Here is a 26141-nt window from a genome sequence, read left to right as displayed (position 1 = left end):
AAAATGTTTTAACTGAAATAGAACAATCAAACACGGAACAATTGTTTAATTGAATAACAAAAAGTTACAATAAAAAATTAACAATTATAATAACAAAGTAAGTGGACTTTAAAAATCGCAACAAATCGCAGCCTTTGCGATTTGATAATACTGTAGCATTGTTTCAAATTGCGATTTCGATTTAAAAACGATTAGTAATTCAGCCCTAGAACTCTGGTCGATGGTTCGCTATAACTGTGTACGTACACAGACCAGAACTATTAGAATGTTTTCCTTTTTTTTCATTTCACCAGGTAGGGCCTCCCAACTGAGCTATGTAGCTGTTTTGTGTTTGTTCCAGACATGGTGGCCTGGCTATTACAAATGATGCCAGCTCAACAGAGTGGCTGATATCATTATAATGTGGACATTTAATGCAGCGGACAAATGCTTTAAACGCATCTTTCTACAGACTCACAGAGACCAAAAGACCCAAATAGATACACGGACACCCATAGAGATCCACAGAGACTCATATTCGTAGAGATCTACATAGACCAATAGAGGCCCATACTGATCGAGACCCCTACCAAAACAATTTTTTTTATTACTAGGTAAGGCTTTTTTTCCCGGAAGCGATCTCTGAGACCGGGGCTTATGGGACCCCGGGGTTTCTCCCCCCCGGCATGAGGTTCAAATGTCTCAAACTCCTCACCTGGAACCGCCGAGACGGCCGGATCTTCCTCCGCCGTTGTGTCGCTGTGGGGGCGAGAAGACAGAGATGGAGTGACTCTTCGTTCGTTCGTCGAGTCGTAACCTCGTTTGTATTCGGTCAGCGTTGTCGTTCCTTCGTGAAAACCTCCCGAGACAAAGATCCCCCAGGGTAGCCTCTGGCGGGCCTGTAGGAGCAGCAAGTGCTGTTAGCGGGAAGCCAGACGCAGCAGCGGCGCCGATGAAGGTTACCGGCACTGTTGGCAAACAGAGAGGGGAGCGGGTGGCCAGCACTGCGTTCGGCCGCCTTTGTCTCCCCAGGCACTCACTCACCCACTCACGAAGTCAACCACTCAACTAACCCACTCGCCCACACACTCACCCACACACTCACCCACACACTCACTCATGCACTCACTCACCCACTCACGATGTCAACCACTCAACTCACCCACTCGTCCACTCACCCACACACTCACGCACTCACTCACTCACTCACCCACTCACGAAGTCAACCACTCAACTCACCCACTCACTCACCCATGTAGTTACCCACGAACTCACTCACCCAAACACTCACTGAATCACCCACACACTCACCCACAGACTCACTCACTCATCCACTCACTCACCCACTCACGAAGTCAACCACTCACGAAGTCAACCACTTACCTCACCTACTCACTCACTACCCACGTACTCACTCACCCAAATACTCACTCAGTCACCCAAACACTCACTGACCCACTCACCCACTTATTCACTCACTCATCCACCCACTTTCTCAACCATTCACCACAGAGCAACTGTGTAGATCTTCTTGGGAGGACCTGGCCAACGTAAATGATAGCAGGTCAACCAAGTGGCTGATGTCATCATCATCATCACATGGTCATTATAGCATCAGCCAAATACTCTGAACGCGTGTTTCTACAGACTCATGGAGACCCATAGAGACCCACAGAGAACCACAGAGACTCACAGAGACCCACAAAAACTTACAGAGACCCACAGATACCCACATAGACTCACAGAGACCCACAGAGACTCACAGAGACCCACAGAGACCCACAGAGACGCACAGAGACCCACAGAGACTCACAGATACCCACAGAGACTCACAGAGACCCACAGAGACCCGCAGAGACCCACAGAGACCCACAGAGACTCACATTAACCCACAGAGACCAACAAAGACTCACAGAGACCCACATATACCTACCAAGACTCACAAAGACCCACAGAGACCCACAGAGACCCACATAGACTCATAGAGATGCACAGAGTCAAACATAGACCCACAGACACCAACAGAGACCCACAGATACCCACATATATTTTACAGACACCCATAGAGATCCAAAGAGATCCAGACTCATAGAGAACCAATATAAAACTAAACACGTTTTTTTATTATTATTTTACCAGGTATAGCACCATTGAGCTGAGCAGCTATTTGTTCAGAAGGGACCTGGCCATGATAGATCATAGGAGCTTAACCAAGTGACTATATCATCATCATCATCATTATCACTGTGTGGGCATTTATGGCAGCAGTCATCTTTCTACAGACTCACAGAGACCCATAGAGAACCAAAGAGAACCACAGAGACTCACCGAGACCCAGAGAACCAAATTGAACCACAGACACCCAGTGCCGGATTATCCCAGTAGCAAAAGTAGCTACATGTGTACCTGTGGGCCCCACACTTGTAAGGGCCCCGCGCTAAATGCTTTCAAGCTATCAATTCTGGTTCAGTGATTCTGCATTTGCTATATTTCTATAGTACTATACTGGCCTTCAACTTATATGAGCGACTTTGTGTATAAGGTTAGCGATTTGTCGTATTATATAGAAAATTAAAAAGTGCAATTATTTTACTATGCAAGTAAAAAAACTTCGTGTGTTTTAATATTTATGGGTTTTTTTTATTATTCAGGGCCCCTTGAAAAATATGCTACAGGCCCCGCACTAGCTTAATCCGGCACTGCAGACACCCATCGAGATGCACAGAGACCCACACTCATCGTGGCCTACATAGACCCAGAGAGACCCAGAGAGACCCAAACCCATAGAGACCCCTACTAAAACTAAACTAGGTTCATTTGAGCAGGTGTAAGGCTTTATTGAGCTGTGAAACTATTTTTGAGTAAGCGGACCTGGCGGTCACAACATAATAGCAGATGAACCAAGTGGCCGATGTCATCATCGTCACCGTCATGTGGAAATTCGTAGTTGCAGCCAGATACTCTTAACGCATCTTTCTACAGACTCGCAGAGACGCACGGAGAGCCACAACCACTCAAATAGATCCACTGACACCCAGAGAGACCCACAGAGGCCCAAAGAGATTCCCAGACACCCATAGAGAATCTACGGAGACCCAGAGACCCTCAGACACCGATTGCGACCCACAGAGACCCAAATAGAGCCACTGACATCCGGAGAGACTCACAGAGGCCCACAGAGATTTCCAGACACCTAGAGAAACCCAGACATACCCCAAAAGAGCCAGAGACGCCCATCGAAAACCCATAGAGACCCAGAGATCCACAGACACCGATTCTGACCGACAACCACCCAAATAGATCCACTGACACCCATAGACATCAACAGAGTGGCATACCCATAGCGAACTACATAGACCCACTGACACGCGAAGAGACCCATAGAGACCTATACTCATAGAGATCCCAACTTATATTCTTAGTTTTTTCGGTAAAGTCACGTTGAAGAGAAACAACAAAATAACACAGCTTAAAGGTCGTGATCTGAACGTGGCTTTTTCACTCCAGCGCTGTCCTACCAGACAGTCTCGTCCCTTCACCTGATGAAGGCCGCTTGTGTTGTGGCCCGAAACGTCGTGAGAATATTATTCTGTTATTTTATTTTATCAATTTATTATTTTATTCTCATTCTACGTGACTTTACCGAAAGAACCAAAGAAGATGAATCATTGCAGTCACGAAAGCTTTAAATCGAAAAATCCCAACTAAAATTAAACTATATTTATTGTACCAGGTAAGGCTCCACTGAGCTATGCACCTCTTTGTCAGAAGCGACCTGGACATCACAAATCATATCAGCTCAAACGAGTGTCTGATATCATAATCGTCATCATCGCGTGGATATTTACAGCATCAGCCAATTAACTCTAAACGCATGAGGTTGATTATAAATGTGGAGGGGGAAATCCGAGGACCTGGAGATAATCCATGTGAACCGAAGAGACAGACAGACACGCAGACTCCAATTATCCTGCGGATGCATGGGTCGGGATTGAATCCACGTACTCCTGTATGTCAGGCAAGGTAGCTAACATCTCCGAGACAGCACAGGAGTCAGGGTCCGGGATCGGACCCACGACCTCCTGTATACAAGTCGAGGTAGTTAACATCTCCTTGCCACCATGGCGTCAGTGTCGGGGTCGAACCAACGACCTCCTGTACACTAAACGAGGTAGCTAACATGTTGCCACGGTGGACATCAGTTTCAGGGATGGAATCCACGACCTCCTGTATACCAGGCGAGGTGACTAACATCCCCTAACCTTCGTGGCATTCAATGTTTGCGCAGAATGGGTTCACATATTTACGTGAAGTCCTCTTTCCAATAATAACAACAATAATACCCGTTGGGTCTTTCGGTAAAGTCACGCAGATAGAAAAAATAACAGACCACCACGTTTCGATCGCAACGCAGGTGAGAGCTCACCTGAAGACGATTGAATTCTTGCAGTCACAAAAGCTTCAAGTCAAGATTTAACTATGATAATTATTCATCCACCATCGCGGTTTCAGTTTTAAGGACGCAGGTTTTTATCGTTAAATAATTATACACTTAAACAAAAAAATATAATGTTTGGGCCTTGCATCGAGTAAATACGAAAAAAGTACAGAGTGATTACAAAAAAAAATAGGTAATATAGTTGTTTTTTCTTGCGGTTAGATTGTGTAAACAAAAAAAATAGATGTGTCGATTTAAAACTGTCGTGGCTACAGGGATTCATATTATTGGTTCTTTCGGTAAAGTCGCGTAGAAGGGAAACAATAAAATAATACAAATAAAACAATAACATTCTCACGACTTTTCGATTGCAACACAAGCAATCATCATCAGGCGTGAAAACCACAGCAGGATTTTTTTCTTTATCGAAAGAACCAAGATTATAAAAAAAGATGTTTCGTTAAACCTGCGACCACCCGACGCAGCCAATTAGCAAGGTTTAGTGTCACGTAAACAAAACGTCCCAATTCCTTACTCGTATAAGAGAGTGACGGGCAGAACGTGACATCAGGGGGGGCCTTGGGGGAGGGTGATGGAATGTCACCCGGGGGGTATTTAGGGGGCGACCCGTGACGTAACCGGGGTGGTCGAGAGAGCCGAGGACAGGAGAGGGTACGAGTTGGGACCCGGGGTCGGTGATCCTCACACGAGGCTAAGGGAGGCTACTCCACCCGACCGGCCGAAGTTGGTTTAGCCCCAGGCCGGTGCAGGGAGGAGAGCCGAGTTAGCCGGGGGTTGTAGGATTCCCAGTACCCTGTCCCCTGGGGAGTCATAGGCTAGGGCGTTCTTGTTAGGCATAAGCCCTCAACAAAACCTGCCTCTGCATCGTAGTTTGCACCACAACACTAGCACAGCAGACACCGGTGTGTTGGAAATCCAATCCACAATATTTACGATCTGAGTACGACGTTTTACCAGTAATTACAACCGGCATCGTCAGGCAGACAGGTCACGAAAGCGTAAGTGTGGACAAAACAATTGGGGTTATACTGAGAAAACCCACATACTCACCCACTCACTCACCCACTCACCCAGCCACTCAATCACCCACGCACCCACACACTCACCCACTCACTCACCCACTCACCCAGCCACTAACTCAGTCACTTACTCACCCACGCACTGATCCAATCACTCACCCACTCACTCACTCACCCACCCACTCACTCACTCTCTCACCCACCCACCCACTCACTCACCCACGTACTCACACACCCACCCACACACTAACTCACCCACGTACTCACCCACCCACCCACACACTCACCCACTCACTCACCCATTTACCCACCCACTCTCTCACTCACCCACTCACTCACTCGCTCACTCACCGACGCACCCATCCAATCACTCACCAACTCACTCACTCAACCACCCATCCAATTACTCACCCACTTACTCACCCACTCACTCGCTCACTCACCCACGTACTCATCCAATCACTCACCCACTCACTCACCCACTCACCCACTCACTCACCCACTCAGTCATCCACTCTCTCACCCACCCACCCACCCACACACTCACCCACTCACTCACCCACTCACTCACCCACGCACCCATCCAATTACTCACCCACTCACTCACCCACCCATCTAATCACTCACCCACTCACTCACCCACTCACTCAGCCACTCACTCGCTCACTTACCCACTCACTCACCCACTCGCTGGCTCACTCACCCACTTATTCCCTCACTCACCTACCCACCCACTCCCATACCTGTCAACCCCCTTATCAGAGCCCTACCTTATTACAGACCAATTCAGACCCCATTAGTCACCCCGTGTCCCTTATAATTGTCAACGTTCATCCTTCAAAGTCCCATCACAAGGGAGAAATACGAATAAATAGACAATACTAGTTTTTGTGCTCGTACTGAAATGGCTGTCCGCCCTATCGACATGGAAACACCGCACAAGGGGTCAACTGTGTTGCTTGACCCGGAATGGAGAGAGAGATAGAGAGAGAAAGGGAGAGAGATAGAGAGACAGAGAGAGATTAGGGAGATAGAGAGAGATCTAGAGAGATAGAGAGATCTAGAGAGATAGAGAGATAGATAGAGAGATGGAGAAAGATGGATAGAAAAAGCTACAGTAGAAAGAGAGAGAGATAGAGCGTTAGAGATACAGTGTATGTAGACAGATGTAGAGATATAGATAGAGATATAGAGAGAGAGACACAGGGAGAGAGAAAGAGAGACAGAGAGAGATGGAGAAAGATAGAGAAAAAGAGAGAGAGAGAGAGCGATAAAGATATAGAGAAACATGGAGAGAAAGAGAAGAGAGAGTGATGGAGAAATATAGATAGAGAGAGAGAGACACACACACAGAGACACAACTTCTTTGGTTCTTTCGGTAAAGTCACGTAGAATGAGAATAAAATAATACATTGCTAAAATAACACAATAATATTCTCACGACGTTTCGGCCACAACACAAGCGGCCTTCATCAGGTGAAGGGGACGAGAATATTATTGTGTCATTTTATTTCATCAATGTATTATTTTATTCTCATTCTACGTGGCGGTGACTTTACCGAAAGAACCAAAGAAGATGAATCCTTGCAGTCACGAAAGCTTTAAACAGAGACACAACTGTCAAGCCCTTATCAGTGCCTACCCAATAGGGGTAAACCTGTAGGTGTTGACAATGACGTCATCGATGCTGCCCAACACACCTCACCTCACCCCCCCTCGAATGTGTCGTCAGGAATCCGGTGTGACGCGTGGATCTCCCAAAGACGTTGCCGTTCGGCGGCCGGTGCCGTGGAGGCAAAAATAAATAAATAAGCCTGCATTCGTGAACGCTCGCTCGTCGATCCATCTCTCTCTCTGTCTGTCTCTTTCTCTGCCTCTCTCTGTCTCTCTCTCTCTCATTATCTCTCTCTCTGTTTCTCTCTCTGTTTCTCTCTCTCATTCTCTCTCTCTCTCTGTTTCTCTCTCTGTTTCTCTCTCTCATTCTCTCTCTCTCTCTGTTTCTCTCTCTGTTTCTCTCTCTCATTCTCTCTCTCTCTGTTTCCCTCTCTGTCTCTCTCTCTCTGTTTCTCTCTCTCTCATTCTCTCTCTCTCTCTGTTTCTCTCTCTCTCTGTTTCTCTCTCTGTGTCTCTCTCTGTTTCTCTCTCTCATTCTCTCTCTCTCTCTGTTTCTCTCTCTGTCTCTCTCTCTCTCTGTTTCTCTCTGTCTCTCTCTCTCTCTGTCTCTCTCTCTCTCTGTTTCTCTCTCTGTCTGTCTCTCTCTCTCTCTGTTTCTCTCTCTCATTCTCTCTCTCTCTCTGTTTCTCTCTCTGTTTCTCTCTCTCATTCTCTCTCTCTCTGTTTCTCTCTCTGTCTCTCTCTCTCTGTTTCTCTCTCTCTCATTCTCTCTCTCTCTCTGTTTCTCTCTCTCTCTGTTTCTCTCTCTGTGTCTCTCTCTGTTTCTCTCTCTCATTCTCTCTCTCTCTGTTTCTCTCTCTGTCTCTCTCTCTCTCTGTTTCTCTCTGTCTCTCTCTCTCTCTGTCTCTCTCTCTCTCTGTTTCTCTCTCTGTCTGTCTCTCTCTCTCTCTGTTTCTCTCTCTCATTCTCTCTCTCTCTGTGTCCTGTTCACCTTCTGAAGCGCTCGCCCGTCAACGTGGCGTGCGCGAATGACCACCACAACCACGTGACTTTTCTTTCATGCTTTTGTGCGCGGTGTTTTTTAGCGCCACAGCGCGTGGACTTGTAACGTTTATTTTCATTTTTTGCTGGTGACTTTGTGTATTTCATATCGAAATCGCCTCCAATGCTTTTGTTGCTGGCGGCAATAAAAGTTGTTTAAAAAGTCAAGAGTCTCTGTGTCTTATTCTTAGTTTTTTCGGTAAAGTCACGTTGACGGGAAACAAGAAAATAATAAAATATATATAAAACAATAAAAAATTCTCACGACGTTTCGACCATAACTCAAACGGTCGTCTTCAGGTGTGTTGGTTTGCATAAATTAATTTTTTAACGGCGCATTTTTTTATTGTTTTATATATATATTTTATTATTGTGTTGTTTCCCTTCAACGTGACTTTACCGAAAGAACTAAGAATATGAATTACTGCAGTCACGAAAGCTTTAAATCAAAATTTAGTCTCTGTGTCTCTTTCTGTTTCTCTCTCTCTCTGTTTCTCTCTCTCTCTGTTTCTTTAGCTCTGTATCTCTCTTTTCTTTACGATCAGAGGAAACAAGAAGATGCTCGGTGTAGACGGCACTTGGCTTCGTTCATCATTTCGGTTTTTTTATGCTTTGCTTGATGTAACCCTCCCCCCCCCCTCTTTTAAATGAAAGATTTAACAAAAGATGTCTTGCTCTGCTCTCCTTACCCCTTCCATCTCTCTCTCTACCACCCTCTCTGCCCCCCCCCCCTTTATCTCTACCCCCCTCCATGTCGCTCCCGCTCTCTCTCTCGCTCGTTCTCTCTCTCTCTCGCTTTTTTATAACTACGACAAGTGCTGCATCTGCACGCAGCCCTTCCCACGGTCAAACGGCCTCTGACGGGGTAGCTCAGATCTGCATGCAACAGAGCTCTCCACCGTCATCTGCCACCGAGCACGCGGCCTCCTCCAGCTGCCCACTGCTCCTTGAAGGCCGGCACGGCGTGGATCAGCCGCGCCCGGCGGAACTCCGGCCCACACACCCTGGCTCCGACCAGAGCGCGGAAGATGCCCAGGCTGCTGGCCGGACGTTTCCCCTCCAGGGCCACCTTCCTCGCCCTGTACACGGCGAGCTTGGCGTGGCCGAAGAGCAACGTTGACCAGCCCCTGAAGATGTTGGGGTCCATATTCTTAGTTTTTTTCAACGTGACTTTACCGATGCGGTTGTACGTCGGGCTGGAGTAGAGTTGCCTCCCTCTTTCTGCCTCTCTCTCTCTCTTTCTGACTCTTTCTCTGTCTCTCTCTCTCTCTACATCTCCCTGTGTCTGCGTCTCTCTCTCCGTGTCCCTCTGTGTCTCTCTCTCTGTCTCACTCACTCTTTCTGTCTCTCTATGTCTCTCTCTGTCTCTCTCTCTCTGTCTCCCTGTGTCTGCATCTCTCTCTCCATGTCCCTCTGTGTCTCTCTCTCTCTCTCTCTGTCTCACTCACTCTCTCTCTGTCTCTCTATGTCTCTCTCTGTTTCTCTCTCTCTGTCTCCCTGTGTCTGCATCTCTCTCTCCATGTCCCTCTGTGTGTGTCTCTCTCTCTGTCTCACTCACTCTCTCTGTCTCTCTATGTCTCTCTCTCTCTGTCTCTCTCTCTCTGTCTCCCTGTGTCTGCGGTCTGCGTCTCTCTCTCTCCGTCTCACTAACTCCCTCCGTCTCTCGTTCACCCCATTTACTCGAGCCACGCATGTGCGCTGATCGGTTACCTTGAGTCCGATGTCTCTTCCCCTTCGATTCTCTGTGTGTGTGGGGGGGGGGGTAGAAAGCAGGGAGACCAGGCGAACACGCACGGACATCAAGAAACTGCCATCAGAAATGTGGCTCACTCACTCAGCGGTTGGTGGCAGTGGTGACACTCGGCGGTGAGGAGATGTTAGCTACCTCCTGTATACCGAGCGAGGTAGTTAACATCTCCCAGCCAACCGAGGTGCGTCTGTTGAGCCGACCTTTTCCTCCCACCCACCCACCCACACACCCAACCACTCACACACCCAACCACTCACTCAGCCAACCACTCATCCACACACACATCCACTCACTCACACACCCACCCACTTACACACTCACTCAATCACTCACCCACTCACTCACAAACCCACCCACCCACACACCCAACCACTCACACACCCAACCACTCACTCACCCAAACACTCATCCACACACACACCCACTCACTCACACACCCACCCACTTACACACTCACTCAATCACTCACCCACTCACACACCCACCTACTTACACACTCACTCAATCACTTACCCTCTCACTCACACACCCACCCACTTACACACTCACTCAATCACTCACCCACCCACTTACAAACCCACTCACTCACACACCCACCCACTCACCCATCCAACCATTCACCCACTCTCCCACTCAGCTACCTACCAACTCACTCACTTACCCACTCTCTCACTCACCCCCCAACCCTCCCACTCACCCACACCCACTCACTCACCCGCACACCCACCCACTCACCCTGTCACCCACTCACCCACACCCACTCACTCGCACACCCACTCACTCACTCACCCGCACACTCACCCACACACTCACTCACCCACTCACCCACACACTCACTCAGCCACTCACCCACTCACTCACTCATCCACCCACCCATTCACTCACTCACCCACCCACGCGACCCACCCACCCTGACGACGAACCACACACACCCACTCACTCACCCGCACACCTACCCACCCGCCGACAAACACAGCCACCCACCCACCCAGTCACTCACCCACCCAACCACCCACCCACCCACTCGACCCACCCACCATGGCGACGAGTTCGCGGTGTTCATCCGAGCGGCTCAACTCCTCTCCGATGGCGAAGGGCGACCCCTTGCCAGACTGGCAGCGAGCCACCAGCCGCTCGAAGTCGGAGCGCGTAGGAGGGCGCTCCAAGAAGACTCGGTGAGCCTCCCACACAACCTCCTGGCACACTGCGGGGTGAGAGAGAGACATTGGGAGCCAGAGATCAATGAGTGAGAGAGAGAGAGTCAGAGGGGAGACAGCGCCATCGTGAGCCAGAGAGACGGGGGAGAGAAATTTAGAGGATAAAGATAGCCATTGGGAGCCAGAGAACCAGGGGAGAGATAGATAATCAAAGAGGAGAGAGAGAGTCAGAGGGAAGAGAAAGAGTCAGAGGGGAGAGAGAGCCATTGGGAGCCAGAGAACCAGGGGAGAGATAGATAGTCAAAGAGGAGAGAGAGATAGTCAGAGAGGAGAGAGAGCCATTGAGAGCCAGAGAGCAAGGGGAGAGAGAGAGAGAAAGAGTCAGAGGGGAGAGAAAGAGTCAGAGGGGAGAGACAGAGTCAGAGGGAAGAGAAAGAATCAGAGGGGAGAGAGAGCCATCGAGAGCCAGAGAGCCAGGGGAGAGAGAGAGAGTCAGAGGAGAGAGAGTCAGAGAGCCAGAGGAGAGAGAGTCAGAGGGGAGAGGGATATAAAAAAACAGGGGAGAGTGTGAGAGTGGAGAGAGAGAGAGAGAGGCGAGGGTGACAGATAAAGAGAGATGACAAGGGAGAGAGGGGAGAGGGAGACAACGGAGAGAGACAGGAAGAGAGAGACAGGGGAGAGAGAGGGACAGGGGAGAGGGAGACACGAGGAGAGAGATGTACATATATACACACAGATACACAAACATACACACAGATACATAGATACAAACAACAACAACCGCCATTCGCCACTAAGTGGTGGAGATATCACCACGACGCTTGTGCCAGGCCATGTGCACCTTGAGGCCACGTGAAGTGTCGAACGCCCGCTGGCAGGAGGTCACGGGGCAGACCCAACAGGTGCCACGGGTCGACTGACTGAGATGACTGGCTGATGCACCACCTGTGCCCCCTACTGTGCCAACTTGCTGTGATTTAGCCACCCGGCGCTCCGCTCGTTGTTGTGAGCGTCGCTCCTCCGCCTTCCGTTTTTGTTGGAGGGCGACTGCCTCCAACTGCCCAGTAGCGTCCTTCACGAGCCTCCTCCACAGAGACCGATCTTGACACCGCTGTACCGGGCATCGGCAAGTCCACTCAGCTCCACATCTTCCTGTACCACATCACTCTATGTCTTCTTTAGCCCGTGCGGTGCCCATTTAGACCCCTCTATCCGGCCGAACAAAAGCTGTTTAGGCATGCGGTTGCTGGGCATGCGGGCTACATGACCCAGCCAGCGCAGCCTTGCCTGCTGGAGGAGCTCACCGATGGGACTTTGTCCGGATCTTTCAAGGATTTGTGAGCTCCTCACACAATCCAGTCTGGTTAAACCCAGGATGGATCGTAGGCAGGCCAGCCTAAATGTTTCTAACCTGCGAAGATGTTCCATTAGGGGGATCCACGTTTCGCAAGCGTAGAGAAGGGAGGGAATGACCGTGGCCGAGAAGACCTGAAGCTTAGTGCGGAGCGACAGACCAGGTAGCTTCCACACAGCGTTATGCAACCGATGAAAAGATAATGCAGCTCGACTGTTTCTGAGTGAGACCTCTGCTGTCAAACTGGAGCCGGTCATAAGCACACTGCCCAGGTATTGTAAACTCTCCACTCTATCCACAACTGCCCCATCACCAATATGGAAATTCCTCCATTACAGACATCGAAGGCTTCACGTACTACGTGGGTTGAAAAAGATATGTTAAATAATGTGAGAGCCAAAGGACATCCCCGTCACGCACCCACAAAAACACATACATACACATAGATACATACACACATACATACACATACATATACACATACACACATAAATGTACACATGCACACACGCAACAACAACCGCCATTCGCCACTCAATGGTGGTGACGTCACCACGACGCGTGTGCCAGGCCATGTGCACCTTGAGGCCACGTGAAGTGTCGAACGCTCGCCGGCATGAGGTCACGTGGAAAGACCCAGCAGGTGCCACGGGTCGACTGACTGAGACCACCGAGATGACTGGCTGATGCACCAGCTGTGCCCCCACCCCAGCCTCACCTCTGAGCCTGTAGAAGCTCAGGTAGCTGGCAAACACCTTGTCCACGGACTCCTGCGAGCAGATCCTCACTCCGCCGGGAAAGAGCGCCGAGCGACTCGAGCGTGAGGCGAGCACGCGGGGAGTGATGGTGGGCCAAGGTGGTCGAGGTCGTCGTCGAGATGTCGGTGGTGTCGGTGGTCGTGGTGGTCGTGGTGGTGGAGGGAACGGCTCTGGGGTCGACTCACCAGACCCCACGTCGCCCCGCGGCCAGTCCAGCGACGAAACCCAGAGGTCTGGGTCGGAGGCCCGGACCGTCCCTGGAGAGGGGGAAGAAGACGAAGCTCGCGGTTCAGGGGGTCGTTGTCTATGAAGGGCACAGCCGTGGATACGGCCATGTGCACGACGCGTGCCAATCTGCTCCCTGGGTGAGACTAGGCCGTAAAGATGGCTATTGTCTCTGGGTGTAAGGAAGGCTATTGTCTCTGGATGTAAAGAAGTCTATTGTCTCTGGGTGTAAAGAAGGCTTTTGTCTCTGGATGTAAAGAAGGCTATTGTCTCTGGTTGTAAAGAAGTCTATTGTCTCTGGTTGTAAAAAAGGCTATTGTCTCTGGATGTAAAGAATGCTATTGTCTCTTTATGTAAAGAAGGCTATTGTCTCTGGGTGTAAATTAGGCTATTGTCTCTGAATGTAAAGAAGGCTATTGTCTCTGGATGTAAAGAAGGCTATTGTCTCTGTATGTAAAGAAGGCTATTGTCTCTGGTTGTAAAGAATGCTATTGTCTCTGGTCGTAAAGAAGGCTATTGTCTCTTGATGTAAAGAAGGCTATTGTCTCTTGATGTAAAGAAGGCTATTGTCTCTGGGTATAAAGAAGGCTATTGTCTCTGGATGCAAAGAAGGCTATTGTCTCTGGGTATAAAGAAGGCTATTGTCTCTGGGTGTAAAGAAGGCTATTGTCTCTGGGTATAAAGAAGGCTATTGTCTCTGGTTGTACAGAAGGCTATTGTCTCTGAATGTAAAGAAGGCTATTGTCTCTGGGTATAAAGAAGGCTATTGTCTCTGGATGTAAATAAGGCTATTGTCTCTGGATGTAAAGAAGGCTATTGTCTCTGTGTGTAAAGAAGGCTATTGTCTCTGTACGTAAAGAAGGCTATTGTCTCTGGTTGTAAAGAATGCTATTGTCTCTGGTTGTAAAGAAGGCTATTGTCTCTGGGTGTAAAGAAGGCTATTGTCTCTGGGTATAAAGAAGGCTATTGTCTCTGGGTGTAAAGAAGGCTATTGTCTCTGGGTATAAAGAAGGCTATTGTCTCTGGTTGTACAGAAGGCTATTGTCTCTGAATGTAAAGAAGGCTATTGTCTCTGGGTATAAAGAAGGCTATTGTCTCTGGATGTAAATAAGGCTATTGTCTCTGGATGTAAAGAAGGCTATTGTCTCTGTATGTAAAGAAGGCTATTGTCTCTGTGTGTAAAGAAGGCTATTGTCTCTGTACGTAAAGAAGGCTATTGTCTCTGGTTGTAAAGAATGCTATTGTCTCTGGTTGTAAAGAAGGCTATTGTCTCTGGGTGTAAAGAAGGCTATTGTCTCTGTATGTAAAGAAGGCTATTGTCTCTCGATAAAAATAAGTCTATTGTCTCTGGTTGAAAAAAAGTTTATTGTCTCTGGATGTAAAGAAGGCTATTGTCTCTGAATGTAAAGAAGGCTATTGTCTCTGAATGTAAAGAAGTCTATTGTCTCTATATGTAAAGAAGGCTATTGTCTCTCGATATAAATAAGTCTATTGTCTCTGGGTGTAAAGAAGGCTATTGTCTCTGGATGTTAAGAAGGCTATTGTCTCTGGATGTATAGAAGGCTATTGTCTCTGGGTGTAAAGAAGGCTATTGTCTCTGGTTGTAAAGAAGGCTATTGTCTCTAGATGTAAATAAGGCTATTGTCTCTCGATGTAAATAAGGCTATTGTCTCTGGATGTAAAGAAGGCTATTGTCTCTGGTTGTAAAGAAGGCTATTGTCTCTGAATGTAAAGAAGGCTATTGTCTCTGGATGTAAAGAAGGCTATTGGCTCTTGGTGTAAAGAAGGCTTATGTCTCTGTATGTAAAGAAGGCTTATGTCTCTTTATGTAAAGAAGGCTATTGTCTCTGTATGTAAAGAAGGCTATTGTCTCTGTATGTAAAAAAGGCTATTGTCTATGGATGTTAAAAAGGCTATTGTCTCTGGGTGTAAAGAAGGCTATTGTCTCTGGATGTAAAGAAGGCTATTGTCTCTGTAGGTAAAGAAGGCCATTGTCTCTGGTTGTAAAGAAGGCTATTGTCTCTGGGTGTAAAGAAGGCTATTGTCTCTCAGTGTAAAGAATGCTATTGTCTCTGGTTGTAAAGAATGCTATTGTCTCTCGATGAAAAGAAGGCTATTGTCTCTGGTTGTAAAGAAAGCTATTGTCTCTTGATGTAAAGAAGGATATTGTCTCTGGATGTAAAGAAGGCTATTGTGTCTTGATGTAAAGAAGGCTATTGTCTCTGGTGTAAAGAAAGCTTTTGTCTCTGGATGGAAAGAAGTCTATTATCTCTGGGTCTAAATAAGGCTATTGTTTCTGGATGTTAAAAAGGCTATTTTCTCTAGATGTAAAGAAGGATATTGTCTCTGGTGTAAAGAAGGCCAGTGTCTATTGTGTAAACCAGGCTATTGTCTCTGAATGTAAAGAAGGCTATTGTCTCTTTATGTAAAGAAGGCTATTGTCTCTGGGTATAAAGAAGGCTATTGTCTCTGTATGTAAAGAAGGCTATTGTCTCTTTATGTAAAGAAGGCTATTGTCTCTGGGTGTAAAGAAGGCTATTGTCTCTGGATGTAAATACGGCTATTGTCTCTGGATGTAAAGAAGGCTATTGTCTCTGAATGTAAAGAAGGCTATTGTCTCTGGTGTAAAGAAGGCTATTGTCTCTGGATGTAAAGAAGGCTATTGTCTCTGGTTGTAAAGAAGGCTATTGTCTCTTGTGTAAAGAAGGCTATTGTCTCTGGATGTAAATACGGCTATTGTCTCTGGTGTAAAGAAGGCTATTGTCTCTGGATGTAAAGAAGGCTATTGTCTCTGGATGTAAAGAAGGCTATTGTCTCTGGTGTAAAGAAGGCTATTTTCTCTGGATGTAAAGAAGGCTATTGTCTCTGGGTGTAAACAAGGCTATTGTCTCTGGGTCTAAATAAGGCTATTGTCTCTGGATGTAAAGAATGCTATTGTCTCTGGTTGTAAAGAAGGCTATTGTCTCTGGTGTGAAGAAGGCAATTGTCTCTGGTTGTAAAGAAGGCTATTGTCTCTGGGTGTAAAGAAGGCTATCATCTCTGAATGCAAAGAAGGCTATTGTCTCTGGGTGTAAAGAAGGCTATTGTCTCTGCATGTAAAGAAGGCTATTGTCTCTGGATGTAAAGAAGGCTATCATCTCTGAATGCAAAGAAGGCTATTGTCTCTGGGTGTAAATATGGCTATTGTCTCTGGATGTAAAGAAGGCTATTGTCTCTGGATGTAAAGAAGGCTATTGTCTCTGGATGTAAAGAAGGCTATTGTCTCTGGATGTAAAGAAGGCTATTGTCTCTGGATTAAAGAAGGCTATTTTCTCTGGATGTAAAGAAGGCTATTGTCTCTGGATGCAAAGAAGGCTATTGTCTCTGGATTAAAGAAGGCTATTGTCTCTGGATGTAAAGAAGGCTATTGTCTCTGGATGTAAAGAAGGCTATTGTCTCTGGATGTAAAGAATGCTATTGTCTCTGGATGTAAAGAAGGCTATTGTCTCTGGATGTAAAGAAGGCTATTGACTCTGGGTGTAATAGAAGGCTATTGTCTCTGGATGTAAAGCAGGCTATTGTTTCTGGATGTAAAGAAGGCTATTGTCTCTGGGTGTAAAGTAGGCTATTGACTCTGGGTGCAAAGAAGGCTATTGTCTCTCGATGTAAAGAAGTCTATTGTCTCTGGATGTAAAGTAGGCTATTGACTCTGGGTGTAAAGAAGGCTATTGTCTCTCGATGTAAAGAAGTCTATTGTCTCTGGATGTAAAGAAGGCTATTGTCTCTGGATGTAAAGAAGGCTATTGTCTCTGGATGTAAATACGGCTATTGTCTCTGGTTGTAAAGAAGGCTATTGTCTCTGGATGGAAAGAAGGCTCTTGTCTCTGGATGTAAAGAAGGCTATTGTTTCTGGATTTAAAGAAGGCTATTGTCTCTCGATGTAAAGAAGTCTATTGTCTCTGGATGTAAAGAAGGCTATTGTCTCTGGGTGTAAAGAAGGCTATTGTCTCTGGATGTAAAGAAGTCTATTGTCTCTGGCTGTAAAGAAGGATATTGTCTCTCGATGTAAAGAAGTCTATTGTCTCTGGATGTATAGAAGGCTATTGTCTCTGGATGTAAAGAAGGCTATTGTCTCTGGATGTAAAGAAGGCTATTGTCTCTGGATGTAAAGAAGGCTATTGTCTCTGTATGTAAAGAAGGCTATTGTCTCTGTATGTAAAGAAGGCTATTGTCTCTGTATGTAAAGAATGCTATTGTCTCTGGGTGTAAAGAAGGCTATTGTCTCTGGGTGTAAATAAGGCTATTGTCTCTTCGTGTAAAGAAGGCTGTTGTCTCTCAGTGTAAAGAAGGCTATTGTCTCTGGGTATAAAGAAGGCTATTGTCTCTGTATGTAAAGAAGGCTATTGTCTCTTTATGTAAAGAAGGCTATTGTCTCTGGGTGTAAAGAAGGCTATTGTCTCTGGATGTAAATACGGCTATTGTCTCTGGATGTAAAGAAGGCTATTGTCTCTGAATGTAAAGAAGGCTATTGTCTCTGGTGTAAAGAAGGCTATTGTCTCTGGATGTAAAGAAGGCTATTGTCTCTGGTTGTAAAGAAGGCTATTGTCTCTTGTGTAAAGAAGGCTATTGTCTCTGGATGTAAATACGGCTATTGTCTCTGGTGTAAAGAAGGCTATTGTCTCTGGATGTAAAGAAGGCTATTGTCTCTGGATGTAAAGAAGGCTATTGTCTCTGGTGTAAAGAAGGCTATTTTCTCTGGATGTAAAGAAGGCTATTGTCTCTGGGTGTAAACAAGGCTATTGTCTCTGGGTCTAAATAAGGCTATTGTCTCTGGATGTAAAGAATGCTATTGTCTCTGGTTGTAAAGAAGGCTATTGTCTCTGGTGTGAAGAAGGCAATTGTCTCTGGTTGTAAAGAAGGCTATTGTCTCTGGGTGTAAAGAAGGCTATCATCTCTGAATGCAAAGAAGGCTATTGTCTCTGGGTGTAAAGAAGGCTATTGTCTCTGCATGTAAAGAAGGCTATTGTCTCTGGATGTAAAGAAGGCTATCATCTCTGAATGCAAAGAAGGCTATTGTCTCTGGGTGTAAATATGGCTATTGTCTCTGGATGTAAAGAAGGCTATTGTCTCTGGATGTAAAGAAGGCTATTGTCTCTGGATGTAAAGAAGGCTATTGTCTCTGGATGTAAAGAAGGCTATTGTCTCTGGATTAAAGAAGGCTATTTTCTCTGGATGTAAAGAAGGCTATTGTCTCTGGATGCAAAGAAGGCTATTGTCTCTGGATTAAAGAAGGCTATTGTCTCTGGATGTAAAGAAGGCTATTGTCTCTGGATGTAAAGAAGGCTATTGTCTCTGGATGTAAAGAATGCTATTGTCTCTGGATGTAAAGAAGGCTATTGTCTCTGGATGTAAAGAAGGCTATTGACTCTGGGTGTAATAGAAGGCTATTGTCTCTGGATGTAAAGCAGGCTATTGTTTCTGGATGTAAAGAAGGCTATTGTCTCTGGGTGTAAAGTAGGCTATTGACTCTGGGTGCAAAGAAGGCTATTGTCTCTCGATGTAAAGAAGTCTATTGTCTCTGGATGTAAAGTAGGCTATTGACTCTGGGTGTAAAGAAGGCTATTGTCTCTCGATGTAAAGAAGTCTATTGTCTCTGGATGTAAAGAAGGCTATTGTCTCTGGATGTAAAGAAGGCTATTGTCTCTGGATGTAAATACGGCTATTGTCTCTGGTTGTAAAGAAGGCTATTGTCTCTGGATGGAAAGAAGGCTCTTGTCTCTGGATGTAAAGAAGGCTATTGTTTCTGGATTTAAAGAAGGCTATTGTCTCTCGATGTAAAGAAGTCTATTGTCTCTGGATGTAAAGAAGGCTATTGTCTCTGGGTGTAAAGAAGGCTATTGTCTCTGGATGTAAAGAAGTCTATTGTCTCTGGCTGTAAAGAAGGATATTGTCTCTCGATGTAAAGAAGTCTATTGTCTCTGGATGTATAGAAGGCTATTGTCTCTGGATGTAAAGAAGGCTATTGTCTCTGGATGTAAAGAAGGCTATTGTCTCTGGATGTAAAGAAGGCTATTGTCTCTGTATGTAAAGAAGGCTATTGTCTCTGTATGTAAAGAAGGCTATTGTCTCTGTATGTAAAGAATGCTATTGTCTCTGGGTGTAAAGAAGGCTATTGTCTCTGGGTGTAAATAAGGCTATTGTCTCTTCGTGTAAAGAAGGCTGTTGTCTCTCAGTGTAAAGAAGGCTATTGTCTCTGGATGTAAAGAAGGCTATTGTCTCTGGTTGTAAAGAAGGCTATTGTCTCTGGATGTAAAGAAAGCTATTGTCTCTGGATGTAAAGAAGGCTATTGTCTCTGGTTGTAAAGAAGGCTATTGTCTCTGGGTGTAAAGAAGGCTATTGTCTCTGGGTGTAAAGAAGGCTATTGTCTCTGGATGTATAGAAGGCTATTGTCTCTGGATGTAAAGAAGGCTTTTGTCTCTGGATCTGAAGAAGGCTATTGTCTCTGGATGTAAAGAAGGCTATTGTCTCTGGATGTAAAGAAGGCTATTGTCTCTGGATGTAAAGAAGGCTATTGTCTCTGGATGTAAAGAAGGCTATTGTCTCTGGATGTAAAGAAGGCTATTGTCTCTGGTTGTAAAGAATGCTATTGTCTCTGGATATAAAGAAGGCTATTGTCTCCGGTTGTAAAGAATGCTATTGTCTCTTTATGTAAAGAAGGCTATTGTCTCTGGATGTAAAGAAGCCTATTGTCTCGGGTTGTAAAGAAGGCTATTGTCTCTGGATGTAAAGAAGGCTTTTGTCTCTCGATGTAAAGAAGGCTATTGTCTCTGGTTGTAAAGAAGGCTATTGTCTCTGGGTGTAAAGAAGGCCAGTGTCTATTGTGTAAACCAGGCTATTGTCTCTGGATGTAAAGAAGGCTATTGTCTCTAGATGTAAAGAAGGCTATTGTCTCTGGTTGTAAAGAAGGCTATTGTCTCTTGGTGTAAAGAAGGCTATTGTCTCTGGATGTAAAGAAGGCTATTGTCTGTGGGTGTAAAGAAGGCCAGTGTCTATTGTGTAAACCAGGCTATTGTCTCTGGATGTAAAGAAGGCTATTGTCTCTAGATGTAAAGAAGGCTATTGTCTCTGGATATAAAGAAGGCTATTGTCTCTGGTGTAAAGAAGGCTATTGTCTCTGGATGTAAAGAAGGCTATTGTCTCTGGGTGTAAAGAAGGCTATTGTCTCTGGGTGTAAAGAAGGCTATTGTCTCTGGTGTAAAGAAGGCTATTGTCTCTGGTGTAAAGAAGGCTATTGTCTCTGGATGTAAAGAAGGCCAGTGTCTATTGTGTAAACCAGGCTATTTACTCTGGATGTAAAGAAGGCTATTGTCTCTAGATGTAAAGAAGGCTATTGTCTCTGAATATAAAGAAGGCTATTGTCTCTGGTGTAAAGAAGGCTATTGTCTCTGGATGTAAAGAAGGCTATTGTCTCTGGGTGTAAAGAAGGCTATTGTCTCTGGGTGTAAAGAAGGCTATTGTCTCTGGTGTAAAGAAGGCTATTGTCTCTGGTGTAAAGAAGGTTATTGTCTCTGAATGTAAAGAAGGCTATTGTCTCTGAATGTAAAGAAGGCTATTGTCTCTGGATGTAAATACGGCTATTGTCTCTGGATGTAAAGAAGGCTATTGTCTCTGGATGTAAAGAAGGCTATTGTCTCTGGGTGTAAATTAGGCTATTGTCTCTGTATGTAAAGAAGGCTATTGTCTTTGGATGCAAAGAAGGCCAGTGTCTATTGTGTAAAGAAGGCTATTGTATTTTTCTTAGCTCTTTCGGTAAAGTCACGTTGAAGGGAAACAATAAAAAAATAAAATATATATATAAAACAATAAAAATTCTCACGTTTCGACCATAACACAAACGGTCGTCATCAGGTGTGTCGGTCTGCATTAAATTATTTATTTTTAAACGGTGTATTTGTTTATGTATAAATAAATAAAATTGAGTCACGTTGAAGGGAAACAAATAAATAAATGCACCGTTTAAAAAAAAAATTAATGCAAACCGACACACCTGATGACGACCGTTTGTGTTATGGTCGAAACGTCGTGAGAATTTTTATTGTTTTATGTACATTTTATTATTTTATTGTATCCCTTCAACGTGACTTTACCGAAAGTGCTCAGAATATGAATTACTGCAGTCACTAAAGCTTTAAATCAAAATGTAAGGCTATTGTCTCTTTGTGTACAGAAGGCTATTGTCTCTCACACACTCACTTACACACTCACACTCTCTCTCTCTCACACACTCACACACTCACTATCTATCTCTCACACTCACACACACTCACACACTCACATTTTATCTCTCTATCTCTCACACTCTCACCAACACACACTCACTCACACACTCACACACTCACTATCTATCTCTCTCTCACACTCACACTCACTCACTCACATTCTATCTCTCTCACACTCTCACACTCTCACCAACACACACACTCACTCACACGCTCACACACTCACTATCTATCACTCACACACACTCACTCACACACTCACACTCTCTCACTCACACTCACACACTCACACTCTCTCTCTCTCACACTCACACACTCACTATCTATCTCACACACACTCACACACACTCACTCACACACTCACACTCTCACACTCACACACTCACACTCTCTCTCTCTCTCTCACACTCACACACTCACTATCTATCTCACACACACTCACACACACTCACTCACACACTCACACTCTCTCTCTCTCACACTCACGCACTCACTATCTATCTCTCACACTCACACACACTCACACACTCACATTCTATCTCTCTCTCTCTCACACACTCTCACACTCTCACCAACACACACTCACACACACACTCACACACTCACTATCTATCTCACACACTCACACACACTCTCACACTCACTATCTATCTCTCACACTCACACACACTCACTCACACACTCACACTCTCTCTCTCTCTCACACTCACACACACTCACACACTCACTCACACTCTCTCTCTCTCACACTCACATACTCACTATCTATCTCTCACACTCACACACACTCACACACTCTCACCAACACACACACACACTCACTCACATACTCACTATCTATCTCTCACACTCACACACACTCACACACTCACATTCTATCTCTCTCTCTCTCTCACACACTCTCACACTCTCACCAACACACACACTCACTCACACACTCACACACTCACTATCTATCTCTCACACTCACACACACTCACACACTCACATTCTATCTCTCTCTCTCTCTCACACACTCTCACACTCTCACCAACACACACACTCACTCACACACTCACACACTCACTATCTATCTCTCACACTCACACACACTCACTCACACACTCACACTCTCTCTCTCTCACACTCACACACCCACTATCTATCTCTCACACTCACACACACTCACACACTCACATTCTATCTCTCTCACTCTCACACTCTCACCAACACACACACTCACTCACACACTCACACACTCACTATCTATCTCTCACACTCACTCACACACTCACACTCTCTCTCTCACACTCTCACCAACACACACACTCACTCACACACTCACACACTCACTATCTATCTCTCACACTCACACACTCACTCACTCACACTCTCTCTCACACTCACACACTCTATATCTTATTCTCACACAGCACACGAGGGATGGCTGGCTGATTTAGAAGTGATGAATCAGGTTGGATGCCAACTTTCTTCCCCCACCATCGCCCCATCTCATTTGGGGAGAGTTGGGGAGCTCTCCAAATGACGACTTCCATCGGCACAATGGGGGCTTATTGTGAGCATTTTATGGGCCAGCCAAATCATCATCATCATCAACATCATTATCATCATCAGCATCAGCGGCAACAACGTCAGCAGCAGTATTCTCATATTATTATTCCATTTCATTTGGTAAACTGTTTAACAATACCCCGATGTGTCCAGACTTTTGGGCCACCCTGTATCATTACTTTTTCGTTCTTTCGGTAAAGTGAGGTAGAAAGTAAAATAATTAAATGATCGAGTACGACGTTTCGATTGCAACACAAGCAACCGTCATCAGGTAGAACAAAATTTGAGAGAGAGACAAAACACAGACACGGAGACACACACAGACAGACAAGCAGAGAGAGAGACAACACAGAGACACACAGAGAGAGACACACAGAGAGACACACAAGCAGAGAGAGAGACAACACAGAGACACACAGACAGACACACACGCAGAGAGAAAGAGACAACACAGAGACACAGAGAGAGACACACAGACAGACACACACGCAGAGAGAAAGAGACAACACAGAGACACAGAGAGAGACACACAGACAGACACACAAGCAGAGAGAAAGAGACAACACAGCGACACACAGAGAGAGACACACAGAGAGACACACAAGCAGAAAGAGAGACAACACAGAGACACACAAACAGACACACAGAGAGACACAGACAACACAGAGACACAGACAGACAAGCAGAGAGAGAGAGAACACAGAGACACACAGAGAGAGACACACAGAGAGACACACAAGCAGAGAGAGAGACAACACAGAGACACACAAACAGACACACAGAGAGACACAGACAACACAGAGACACAGACAGACACACAAGCAGAGAGAGAGACAACACAGAGACACACAGAGAGAGACACACAGAGAGACACACAAGCAGAGAGAGAGACAACACAGAGACACACAGACAGACACACACGCAGAGAGAGACAGACAACACAGAGACACAGACAGACACACAAGCAGAGAGAGACAGACAACACAGAGACACACAGAGAGAGACACAGAGAGACACACAAACAGAGAGAGAGACAACACAGAGACACACAGAGAGACACACAGACAGACACACAAGCAGAGAGAGACAGACAACACAGAGACACACAGACAGACACACAAGCAGAAAGAGACAGACAACACAGAGACACAGACAGACACACAAGCAGAGAGAGAGCGACAACACAGAGACACACACAGAGAGACACAGAGAGACACACAAACAGAGAGAGACAACACAGAGACACACAGAGAGACACACAAGCAGAGGGAGAGACAACACAGAGACACAGAGAGAGAGAGAGACAGAGAGACACACAAGCAGAGAGAGAGACAACACAGAGACACACAGACAGACACACAAGCCGAGAGAGACAACACAGAGACACACAGAGAGAGACACACACAACATAGACACAGAGAGAGAGACACATAACATAGACACACAGAGAGAGACACACACAACATAGACACGCTCTCTCTCTCTGTGTCTATGTTGTGTGTCTCTCTCTGCTTGTGTGTCTGTCTGTGTGTCTCCGTGTGTGTGTTGTGTGTCTCTCTCTGTGTGTATCTGTGTTGTCTCTCTCTGCTTGTGTGTCTGTCTGTGTGTCTCCGTGTCTGTGCTATGTCTCTATATCAAATGTAGTCCTACCTGATGACGGTTGCTTGTGTTGCAATCGAAACGTCGTACTCTATAATTTATCTATTTATTTATTTTCCTGCGTGAATTTACCGAAATAACCAAACAGTAATGATACAGGGTGGCCCAAAAGTCTGGACACATCGGGGTACCAAAAAGTAATTCCTGCAGTCACGAAAGCTTCAAATCAACCCTGTATAAAAATAATGCCCCTCTGTGTCCTGACCTTTGGGCCACCCTATATAACAATAATGCCCCTCTGTGTCCTGACTTTTGGGCCACCCTGTGTAACAATAATACCCCTCTGTGGCCTGACTTTTGGGCCACCCTGTATAACAATAATGCCCCTCTGTGTGCTGACTTTTGCGCCACTCTGTATAACAATAATGCCCCTCTGTGTCCTGACTTGTGGACCACCCTGTATAACAATAATGCCCCTCTGTGTGCTGACTTTTGGGCCACCCTGTATAACAATAATGCCCCTCTGTGTCCGGACTTGTGGGCCACCCTGTATAAAAAGTCAGGACACAGAGGGGCATTATTGTTATACATGGCGATGATGATGATTACACTGAGAGACAGAGGTAAAGACATCATCAGCATCGCCACATCGATATCCATCCAGCAGTAGAGACACCATGGTAAGGATTAGATAGACAGAGAGAGAGAGACGTGGAGAGACATCATAATCATCATCGCCATCATCACCGCCTCGATCTCCATCCAGCAGTAGGTCGACCGTGGTGATTGTGATCACACTGAGAGGCAGAGAGGTAGATATATCATCATCACGATCACTGTGATATTCATCCAGCAGTGGATATGCCATGCCAGTGGTGGCTGTCTCCAGCAACTCACCCAGAGGTCCAACGTGGCTCGAACCCATCACCATCATCATCACCATCATCATCACCACCACCACCATCATCACCATCGCTCTCGTGAGGATGGGAGTCACTGCCATCACCATCATCATCACCACGATCCCAGTGGCAGAGGAACGTGACAGCTGTGTGAGGAGACGTGAACAGAGGGATGTGGGGGGGGGGAGCGGTGGGATGAATGGTGGGGGGAGTTGGGGCATGGTTTCTCAAGCACGCGCGCACACACGCGCACACACACAGAGGCACATACACGCAGATACAGACGCAAACAGACACGCAGAAACACGTACACACAGACAGACACACGTACACAATACAGAGATCTCCCTGTAAAGCATTGAACAGACTGTTGGGGCAAGTGCTGTTAGCGCGTAGCACCTATGAAGGCCCGCACGGCACACGAGGGGGTGGGTGGTCAGCACCACGCCCAGCCGCCTTTGTCTCCCCAGTGGC

General features: G+C 46.1%; 1 protein-coding gene across 3 annotated transcripts in view; it reads right to left on the bottom strand.

Moving 5' to 3' along the window:
• The window catches only part of LOC116957390 (uncharacterized), a 96475-nt gene extending 70653 nt beyond the window's left edge, over positions 1 to 25822 (bottom strand). For all 3 annotated transcript variants that reach the window (XM_032979510.2, XM_076055855.1, XM_076055856.1), the window contains exons 1-5: positions 25663 to 25822; positions 13092 to 13388; positions 10900 to 11066; positions 9823 to 9854; positions 695 to 738 (exon numbers count right to left, since the gene is read on the bottom strand). In XM_032979510.2, coding sequence (XP_032835401.2) covers positions 695 to 738; positions 9823 to 9854; positions 10900 to 11066; positions 13092 to 13388; positions 25663 to 25780 — 658 coding nt within the window. In that variant the 5' untranslated portion in view covers positions 25781 to 25822. The remainder of the gene's footprint in view (positions 1 to 694; positions 739 to 9822; positions 9855 to 10899; positions 11067 to 13091; positions 13389 to 25662) is intronic.
• Between the last annotated feature and the right edge of the window lie 319 nt (positions 25823 to 26141).

Source organism: Petromyzon marinus, chromosome 73, assembly GCF_048934315.1.
Source record: "Petromyzon marinus isolate PM22_M1 ecotype Great Lakes invasive population chromosome 73, UKy_Petmar_22M1.pri1.0, whole genome shotgun sequence".
NCBI lineage: Eukaryota > Metazoa > Chordata > Hyperoartia > Petromyzontiformes > Petromyzontidae > Petromyzon > Petromyzon marinus.
The sequence above is the reverse complement of the archived record's forward strand: the minus strand, read 5'-3'. Positions and strand labels throughout refer to the sequence as shown.